General features: G+C 39.6%; 1 protein-coding gene and 1 long non-coding RNA gene across 2 annotated transcripts in view; one reads left to right on the forward strand and one right to left on the reverse strand.

The window, feature by feature from the left end:
* Positions 1-83: 83 nt before the first annotated feature.
* Positions 84-4914, forward strand: LOC138014355 (uncharacterized). Its single transcript, XR_011125304.1, has 2 exons — positions 84-2273; positions 2841-4914. It is a non-coding gene; the product is annotated as an uncharacterized lncRNA (long non-coding RNA).
* The window catches only part of LOC138014345 (uncharacterized), a 12620-nt gene continuing 5750 nt past the window's right edge, over positions 4279-11148 (reverse strand). The window contains exon 5 of the mRNA XM_068861408.1: positions 4279-6687. Coding sequence (XP_068717509.1) covers positions 6526-6687 — 162 coding nt within the window. The 3' untranslated portion in view covers positions 4279-6525. The remainder of the gene's footprint in view (positions 6688-11148) is intronic.

Here is an 11148-nt window from a genome sequence, read left to right on the forward strand (position 1 = left end):
TTACCATAAGTAACATCGATCACTGTTAAAAATAGAGCAAGGGTTGACGCGATTTATCACGATTTGCGTTCGAAGACGCATAAGAGCACCGCGATTTGCTGATTGTGGAGTGCTAAAGAGCAAAGAAGATTTGCTTTAAGTCTTTGTTTGAATAACAATGAGTATGGACCAGTATATGGTCGCTTTCGAAACACAAAGGCTCGCCGCCTTCCGGTTTCCACCTTTTGCTGGAAGGCAAAATCGTATGGAAGCCTGTCTTGTTGTGGGTAAAAATCCTAATTTATTGTGCACTCTTGAGAAGAGCACCCGTTTGCTGTTAAACGCTTCTATTAATAAGCCATTCCACTTCGGCCGTAACAAGTATCGTAATATAATGTCTCGTAATTGAATTAATTATCCGTTTATGAGGACTCCAATGTTTCGTTTCCCGCTCTTGTTAGGTTGGCGATTATGTGGCTTTTCGTTGGATACGAACATAAGCAACTTTGTAAATGCTTGCTTCAGGCGAAAATGTCACGCCTGCTAGCTTCTCTAGGAAAATTATATTTCGCGTTAGAACTCAACTATCTGGGGGGAGGGGGGTTGTCGATAGCCCTGGATTCCCCCACTATTCCTCTTCCCAAGTGCTGTCCATAAGTATTGGGGAAAATACGTATCTTAGTGAGAGCCAAATCACCTCTCGTTCGGTCAAGAGACGCCCACAGCAAGTCCCACGTCTGGTAACCCCCTAAGATCTCCAGCTGAATGCGGTCCTGAGAGGATCAACTGACATCTGTCGCAAACATCCTTTTGTTGTTTCCGCTTTGGGAATACCGAGTGAATATTTTTATTGTGTTGTTAGTTTGTCACTAGGAAGTATCCTGTTTCGCCTCTGTTCTATTTTAATGTCACCACGTGGAAACATGTGGGCTTCTGGTCGAAAAAGGGCGACATATGGGAAACCAGAGAAAATCTCTAAGCTATTCTATTTCCGTAGATTTCGAAATGCAAACCAGCGTCTTTTTTGCTTAGTAATTGACCACAGTGGGAATAATCTCTTGGCTGCAGTACAGATTCTGGGAATTCTTTGTAAAACAAGAGAACTGCTAAATAACTAGCCCGGCTTTCCTTATTAAGTGGAAAATATTTTAATATTCCTCAGGCTCTTCACGAGTTAAGCTCTATTGTCCCGGTTTCAATTTTCGTTTAGAAACTCTACACCTTCTGCTCTCAAGTCGCATCATGCTCTCTTCGCGTAAACCAACCAGCTTTGTGCAAAACTCAGCCACCCAGGAAAAAACAACGACAAAGAAAGCGTAGTTGTTGTGCACTAAAAATATTCTCTGATACCGTCCCAATATGCCCCCGCCATCTATACGGTGTTAGATAATCACACTTATAAGATCTCAGGCCTATATAGCCGGTCATGAGATGCTCTACTAATTGGGGAGAAGAATAATGCCGACAAGTTTTAGTTTTTGATTGAGGGGAAACCAGGGTACCCGGAAAAAAATTGTCAGGGTTGAACAAAAATTAATTTCGATCCACACTGAACACGGGACAGATTCGTGTAAAACGCGTTCTTTCACGTCCGCGCGTTCTATCTTTGTCGAATCACAATTTTGGCGCTTTTCCGAACGAAAGATCGTTGCAGTTAGAAAACAACCACAGCAATTGTTGTAATTTAACAGCGTTGCTAGGCAACATGATGCCTTCCAAACGGTGTCAGGCGAAGACATAACATTTACCTGATTCAACGAGATAAAAAAATTCGGTAAAAAGAAAGGCTAGCTACCATTCCGACTGATGCCAGATTTTTGGCTTTAAGAGATTATCCTTTGCAAAAGGTAATCCAGCGAATTTAAAATAAAATCCCTTTTCGTCAGAAATACGTCAGTAATATAAGTATAACAAAGGTCGGCCCGTTGCACGTTAAAAACAAAACTTTTGATCCTCTTGAAAGGTGATTTCTTAGTGGAAGCTAAGCTCTAATGGTTACGCCTAAGTTGAGATTAATGACAAATGTTTTCGAGAGAAATGTTGCAAATACATTTATCAAACGGTGTCCACTATCAGATGTTTCGAAAATCACCACTTTCTATCCAAGGTTTTCCTTGTGGTATGTAAATATGCATCACTATTCGTAAAAAATGGACAACAACTTTCAGACTGCAAGACATGTTTCGATCGATCATCTTCAGTTGCAAGTCCACTGCTTTTATCCACACCATTTGGAAGTAACAGTTGTTCTCTTTTTTGGAAAAAAATACAATAGATCGACCAGTTGTTCTTCGGTAAGTCGTTGTGAAACATCTAAGCCAAATTATTTCATTGATTTTTACATGTGAGAAAAAGCCAGGTATAGTATAACCCTTTTTGACAATACCAAACAATGGCACAGGTGTCTGACAGCTTCTTTTAGAGGCATACCCGGCCTCACAAGGGTACGTTTCGATCGATTTAAACGTGTTTTTTTCTTTTTCTTCTAAAATACACACATGCAAGAAGACCGTCTGATTTTCCAATATCTGCCTCATGCAACACAGCTCGTTAGCTCTGTAATCAGAAATCAGAAGCACATAAGGAGAAATTAAAAGGGAGAGAAAACAGGTCCAGGCAATACCAAAGAAGAAGGAAGCTTCAAAGCATTAACCCCTTCTCACATAAAAAATTACATCCGCTGATAAAATTTCTCTTATCTTGTTGCTTTGGAAAAAACCGACCTTTAATCCGAAAAGTTCCACTAATTCCCAATTACTTCTCACCTCGGTGTAACATTGTTTCGTCGCGGACTGACTAGACGGCTTATTTTAGAATCTTCAGTACTGTTTTATCACGGCATTAACATTCCTTAACTTTAGGACACTGGCCCCGCATACCAAATCCTCGCGTGGGCGGGCACGAGCCGGCAAACCGCTTGCCACGGTCTAAATCCATCTTCAACTGACATAAGGAGTGCTGGAGTATTTCTCTGAGAAGTTTTCAAGAACATGAAGGGGCGGAGTACGGAAAGCTTAACTTGACGACTCAATAGAGACGGATAAGACCTCGTAGCTTAGTTAAACAATAGATTGTACATGATAGTATCACTCAACATTCAAAGGCCGTCGATACTACAGCCTAATAACACTTAATAATCAGCGATAATGATGCACTTTAGTGTTATAACTTCTACTTTTCTAGCCGGCTGGGGTAGTAATTGGGATACTACACTTAGAAATCAAATCAATTTTACTCAAACATCGGTTTTTGGGAAGAGGGAAGAAAAAGAGTACTCGGAGGAAAACCTCACAGAGAGGGGTGTAAAATGATAAGCCGAGTAGGCACCTTCTGTTTCCTGAAGACAGTTTACATCGATTGAAGATGAACGAGCGACATGTCTCTTCACTTTAACCCTGTATACGATTTAAAAAATATAACATGTTGCACAAAGAAACCTCGTTTTCTTTGGACAAATAAAATTAAAGCTTGCCTCAGAAGCGGTCACAGCTCCTACACAAGCGATTAGGTAGTGGGTGCTTCAGAGCTTCGGGACGCCAATTCCATTGAAAGGGAAAGGTCGTCTGCATACTCGCTCCCAGAGCCACTGGAAAAGGCTTCGCCAGTGACAAGCAACCGAAAGGGTGGGGTATGAGAACAACATTGTACGCTTCTGTGATATACTATTTTTGCTTTACTTCAAAGACTGTAAAAACGCCTTTGTATTGAGGCAAACCACTGTGACAAAATTAAGTTCGATCCTTTCACATAGAACAGCGTACTTGAATTCAAGGCAGCGTGTTATTTCTACATGGACAAGATAGAATTGGAATGAAAATTGAAAAAATTGGCCCAATGTTTCCATAAATTCGCCAAATGATGGTAAGATCGTCTCGATATCGTCGCACTGGGCTGTCGGGAATGTTATGCTTGAGCCCTAGATCCACAAAAAGGATAGTGGCTGGTCTTGTGGACGAGCTAGTTAAGTTCGATATCAGTGGAGACAACTGATGACCTGCAAATCATATTTGACAAATTGCATTCTCGTTAAGGTATAAAAATCAAAGCGATCACCTTTACATCCAGACAAAAGTGAGATGAGGCCGCAACGAGTGGCTCTAAAGGAACGCATCCGCCCAACATGTCATTCATTCATTAAACGTAACCATGCAGGTGTAGAAGGCAAGCCGTGTATCAACTTTACCATCGTGTATTTCATATTATAATTACAACTGACCATAACGAATCTTCCAAAAAGAAAAGTCAGGAGGACATGCTAAATCGACTTCGAACGCGTACATCCAAACAAACAAGAGTCCGTAAAATCGTAAATATTTTAATGCCTCTAAATTCAAGGTCGTTCTCTCCCTCGGTAAACGCTCCTCACTTTAAAGGCCTGGCTTCTTCTCCAGCGTCAACAACTTGCTGTCTACGAGGATCAATGGGGCAATATGTTCTACTGTCAGCGAATCTTTAAGAAAGGTTTCTCTTTAATTGGGGCGACTTTGTTGATGACTTGCTTATTGTTTTTTAACCATTGATGAGTTAATGTCTTCGAATTTCAAAAACGTGTCGTGTGCTCAAAACCAGATAGGATTCTGTAGACATGATCAAGTTATCATCGACCGGAATAGAGATAACAGCCCTTATTAATTATTCTTGATGGACTTCATTCGCCAAGAAAAGTATTTTGAAGAGGTTTTATCAAGAGAAATCAAATCCATGTATCCTTGAAAGGGTGATTTTATCATAATCAGTGACCCAGCTTACTGGAAATTTTTATCGTTCCGCTTATCCTCTCGTCTCGTTTTTTATTGCTTAATAGTTTTAATATCTCTACCGTCTATGATGTTGAGAGCGTCTTTGAAAAAAAACGTACCCAGATTTAATTAATCTTCATAAGCCTTGGTCGCAAACTAATCTCAATTCTTAAGAAACATCTTAAACCTCCACCTTGACTCATAAAAACACGAACTAATAAATCATGTTTGTTTGTAAATTGTGCATAAGCTTGTGGTTCAGATAAAGTTAGTCTATTGGTTTTCTACTAAATGAACTTACAAAATAATTATTAGCAGTTTACAGCGGTGGTTGTGTCAACATGTCATTAGCTATACTGACGGCTGAACTTTATTTTTTATATGTTTTCAAAGGAAAAGGAAACCATTCTTCGAGAACTCTTTTATTCACTCACTACATTCAGCTGTTAACCCAATTAACAGTTATTGGATGAAGTAGAGGCGGTCACATGATACGAAAAATCATGCGGATCAACTAATAGCCTGCGTGGCTGGCGATATTGCTGGCGCGAGAGGGAAAAGCCGCGCGCGCCGCGCTCGCGGACAATGGGTAGGGCCACTGTGAAATACCAACATTTTCTCTTCCTCTGAAATGACGATTACCGGCAATTCCTAATTTTGTCTAGATTGGCTGTTGTCGTCAATTTAGATTACATTGTCCCACGACTTGTGGTAGCAGATGAGAAGAAAAAAAGTAAAAGTTGCATTCCTGGACAGGATTTGAGCCCAGAGCACCCACTTTGAAGGAACTGTTTTTTGTCCACTTAACCAGTAACGATCAACTGGCTGACAATAGTCCTTGTTGGAGTTGAGCCTACAGGCACATTTTCTTTTGTTTAAAACTACATGCAAAAGAGGCTTAAGGGTCAATTCAATACAAAATGACCCCTTAGCCTCGTTTATGTGGCAAAACCGCTGATAACTCCGATAAGGGCTATTGTACCGATTATTTACCAACACTAATTAGTATATATATAAAATCATTGCTGAATAGTGGTTAAGTTTAGTGCTTGATTTTAAAACGGTTAGCTTTCTCTTGAGGTTTGGTAACCGACCTTTTCTCCTGTTTAAGCTAGTTTCTTAGCGGGTGATAATACACGTTTACAGCGGCATTTGGTCGAAACAAAAATATAGACATATTAAAAAAATAACGTTCGGGCAGTTAGCGATCCGGTAGTCTAGTGGTTCGACTGAAAGGGTTCTTAATCGAACATTCCCAGGTTCGAGCCCTGCGAGTTCTGGCATTGGGGTTCGGATTTTAAAAATAGATATTCATTTCCCATAATCCCTATGAAGCGCAAGTTGTTCTAAATCGACGACAATATTCAATTTCGCGAAAATTAGGAATTGTCGATAATCGTCATATCAGAGGATGTGTTGGAAATACCGCTTCACCGCACCCTGCCCATTCACTGAGCGGCCCCCATTAATACCGACAGCTACGCAGGCTAATCAAGTTAGCGAAGACACGAAAGACCGCGGTGGGCAACGCATCTCTTGGTAAATGTCATGAAGTGATAAACTTAGGGACCAACCCTTTGCTGTTGAAAAAGAAAAAAAATACACCAGCTGATCGTCTGCGAACACAAGTGGCGGCTTACAGGGTGCGCAAACCCATCGCAAGTCAGCAAACAAATACCTTTTTTATTGCCTGAACGCTGCATGTGCGCTTGCGCTATCCCGACACTTCCAAAGTTCTCCTTTGCTGACAACTGAGCTCCTCGAATTGTTCCATAAAAGTTAATCTGACAATCCTTATTTCCCTTCATCACGGCTGCGACTGGATTTTTTCAAGGAGATACTCAATCTGATTCGCCATAACAGGCTGACCCTTTCTTGTTCGTCGATTAAGGCGTCCGAAGGTTTCTCGACGTTTTTTCAACTTCTCTTGTACTTCTTCTCTATGCTTCTCCATCATAGCTTCTCTTTCCTGCGCAAACATAATTGGCAAGTAAGTTGTAATAAAATTGAACCGCACCGCACTTCAAACTATTTTCCGTCCTTTTAAAGTTAAAACATTCAAATTCACGATGTAAAATCCTAGGACGCTTTCCATTTGACAAAACTGACCGGCCATGGGCCTTATTCGCGCGGCGGCCATATTCGCGCGGCCATATTCGCGCGGCGGCCATATTGGCAATAGACAATAGATTTCGTACCCCGAGCCTCGAGTTAAAATGTCTGAGAACGAGTTTCGTTGGGGCAAAACAAAAGTTTTCAATCCCTCGGTACTCAACATGGCGGCCGCCTGTGATGAAGGCCTAAATGGGGGACTAATTCTACAAAGCCTTCAAATAAACACACTTGGAGGATGATATAAACTCCTCCAGACGAATGCGAGAGATTATCATGCACGTTTTCCTTCAAATTGTTGCAATTGCTTTGAAAACTGATGTGTATGGATCTGGCCGGCCAGTTCTGATAAAAAGAAAGCGCCCTTAGTAGAGCGACTTTCATATGACCTTGAAAAATAAACGTAAAAAGTCTAAGAACAGAACGCAAACAAAAATGTAAAAAATTTCTGTGCTTGGACATTTCAAGATAATTTTAAATAAATGTGCGAAAAAAGGAAATCCTTTTCCATAGGGGACCGGGTACTAGTATACAATGCCGTATATGTCCATAACTAAAGACATATTTCACAAAGAGCAAGCACAGTTTGTTTTCTTTTACCATTTGACTAATCCGATAGTAGCGAATTTTGAATTTTGTGGCCGCAACAAGTCACGTGACATCATTTGCATACGTCATCCACATCAATATAAAAACTCTTGTGACGTGTTAGTCTGCCAAAGCCTTAGGTTCTTATTACAACTAAACAGAAGTTAAAATATCCTATTTCTTAATCGAATCGAATCAAATAATCCTATTTCTTAATCGTGGTGGTCAACTAGAAAGCCTTCGCTACTTTGACCACCACACACATTTTATAACCTGTACTGTAATTATATTATCTTGTAACCATGTGTTGTGACTATACTTTTCTTTCTATGTTAATGTTATGTAAATAGTGTGAAATAAATGAACCAATGAACCAACAAAACGCCCAGGGGAGTAAAAATAATTATTAAAAACTGGCTCATTGGATAATGCATTTCCAGTGTTTTGATTGGCTTAGCCAGGTATATGAGAAGCAAAGCTCGTCATTTATTAATTCGTAATAATAGTAAAAGTATAGGATTCGACTTCGTGTTTGGACTTTGGACCTTTTTTTTTTCGGGTCGCGCTCTGGCTGCGCACGACGAAGTTACCCAATAATGTAATAATATTCTAATAATCGTCATCATCAATACGCCCAACATGGCTGCCGTTTGCAGCGTACAGCGTACCTCTTTGATATTGGACATCCATGTTAGGGTCCAGGACACATGTCAAACAAGGTATCCGCTAACCAGCATCACGTGACCATATCGCGGGGTCAAGTTTAGAGCTCACCAAGGTCAGCTGTTTTTCTTTTGTTGACTGCTGACTAGGAACTGGTTTTCCATTGGATCGCAGGCTCAAGCCAGGTTAACGTGTAATCGGGATACAACTTTCCAAGCAAGGACCAGCTGGGCCCGGTTGTTCGAAAGCCGATTAACTTAATCCAGGATTAGCGTAAACTTTTGTTTCATATTTTCCACTTTTTGGTTAAAGTTTCTTTTGCTTGTTTTTGTTTTCTTATAATGTAAATGTTTGCCGAATATAAGCGTTCAACAGCATTTGGGAATAGAGAAACAAACTCCTTGCTTAATTTTTAATCTGGGATTAGCGTTGTTAACCGTAGTCATTGCTTGTAAAACCCTGATGAAGAAAGGCAGTGCCTTTCGAAATGAAATATTGGTTTTTTTCCAATTCAACGTTATATCAGCCTTGCTCTTTTTAGCTTTTTGTAATCAGGACACCTAAACATATCGAGCCTTAACTTTTTTTTCACAGTCAAAGTTTTTTCGTGTTCAGGTGGAAACGGTTTGGAATTTTTTTTCCCTGCAATTTTTTCCGGTTTCAATCCAAAAAGATGATTCCGAATATTCGATCTCCAGTCGGAAGTTTATTTGGCACTCTCATTGTTAAAGGAAAATGCTATGATGGTATTTGGTAACCTACTCAGTAGGGCGGTACAATCTTCTTGTAAATTTCCTATGTTAGGGGATAATTACTATTTTTCCACCACTTCTGGTTTTAACTCGTTTTAGATTGTTTTGTTAGGTTTTCTTTTTCTTTTCGTCAAGGCTAAACAAAAAAAATTCAAAATTGTTTTATCCCGTAAATTCTTTGTTTGAAGGGGAACTGAAGACAAAAAAATAAGCATTTTTTATTTACACTTTAGACCAAGCACAATAATGTTCTCAACTTTTTTTTCTGACATATCCGTGGTTTTTCCACCTAAAAAATGTTTTTACTGATGTTTCTCGTGAATATTGGGTCCGTGATGAAACAGCAAAACAACGAAGAAATATCCACAGCAGCACTTGTTTCTCTTGATTACGAAATCTCTGTTCCCCATACACCTTATTCCAAAAAGGCCACTATTTTAGCATTCTTTTGTTTGCTTGCAAATTAGCCCTCGTTGCCTCGTTCTTAAACTTAAATTCAAAAGAATATTTAACCTTGATCAAGGCAACAAGGGCTAGTTTGCAAAAAAAAACAAAAGAATTTTAAAATGGTGGCCATTTTGGAACAAGGTGAATTATCATACGTCACAGCAGGGTGCTGATTTAGTTTTTGAGCCCGCACTGAAAAGGCAGAAACAGCGGCAAAAGCCCAACTTCTCCAATTTCCTTTCAAAAACCAGAAAACGAGAAGAAATAACCGCCCACACTTAACTTTACTAATGTTAGGCTTTCCAAAAACAATGTTGGCCTTTTTAAGTAAGGCCAGTACGAATAAAATAATAACCCGGGAGCTCCGCCTTAAGGACGTTCGCGCAAAAATCTTCCCACATTCCCGCCTGAAGGAAACCATCACGTGAATTTCATTACAAAGAAGACAACGCCCACTCTTAACCTTATCAGACGTAACTTGTACAGCTGCTCAAAAGAAGTCAAAGCCCGCGCTTATCTTTCACTAGTTCGACCTACGTTATCATATGCTTCCAGTGTGTGGGACCCGTACACCCAAAAAAACATCAATCAGCTTGAAATGGTTCAGAGACGTGCTGCTCGCTTTGTATTCAAGAACTATTCGCGTCATGTCAGCGTTACTGCCCTAATTAAGGAACTTGGCTGGTCTGAACTATCCAGCGCCAGAAAGCGCGACCGCCTTTGTATGATGTTTAAAATAGTTAATAACCTAATTCCTATTAACCTCAACGACCACTTAAGCTATTGTAAAACTGTAACCAGCCGTAATCATCCTCAAAAGCTTAACATTATTGCTCCCCGCACAGACACTTATAAATTCTCTTTTTTTTTCCCAAGAACCATACCCGAATGGAATAGTCTGCCTGCCTTTGTTAGCAAGCACCTCATCTGTCAATGCCTTTAGGCACCTAGTTTCGAGGCTATAGTAGCGATTAATTTTCTGTTTGTAACATATTTTTTCTTTTATTTATTTATATTTTTTCATTCCTTGGTGTAAAGCAACATAGCATTTCCAAGTAATTACACTGAAACTGAAGTTAGGTCATAAATTACTTATTCCAAAAATGAAAAGAAAGTGGGTGGTCACCGACCTTGTTTCGGAGAAAAAGGCAAGGAAAAAATGCCCTAATTTCGATAGACAGGTCATCATAACGAGATGTAGCCTGACATCTACTCATCCGTTGAAAATCAAATATAATATGTTAGAGTCAATGGGTCGATTATTAAAACATAGTTTAGACAATGTTTAACAAAACCGCGTTCTATGCCGTTTTCAATATTGCCAACAGTCATATCTTAATATTGTCTGCTGCTGATGATAACAAGAAGGTTTGCATTCCAAACTAGACAGCAATTTATCTACTTAAAATATACCGCTTATAAACAGATTTGGAGGTCCACTAATTGTCTTAAGCCGCGGCTTAATTTAGACTTTGTTTAAATAACTAGCCCAATGTTTCTGTGCATAGAAATATAGGAGTCGGTTTTTTAGATAATTGCATGCCACTGGGGATGTCGTAAACAGTAGAGTTAATCCTCAACGAGCGTTTTCGAAAGCGCTACCTGTCGTAAACACCCCCGGAACTCAGGACACATGGAAAGAAAAATTAAAAAAAAAAAGATAACTTCTTACATTGTGATTTTCTTCATTTCATTACAGTTTGTAGATTGTAAGAAGGGCAAGTGATTCATGTCTTAAAAAATTGGGGTCACCGATGATTTAAACGAGTAAAATCGATGTGATGTTGAGAAGCTCTTGGAAAATTTAACAGACTAAACTGATTAGATTGTAATGTGAAGTGCTAGTTTTTTACCCCATATGAAACATG

Source organism: Montipora capricornis, chromosome 8 (assembly GCF_036669925.1).
Source record: "Montipora capricornis isolate CH-2021 chromosome 8, ASM3666992v2, whole genome shotgun sequence".
Taxonomy (NCBI): domain Eukaryota; kingdom Metazoa; phylum Cnidaria; class Anthozoa; order Scleractinia; family Acroporidae; genus Montipora; species Montipora capricornis.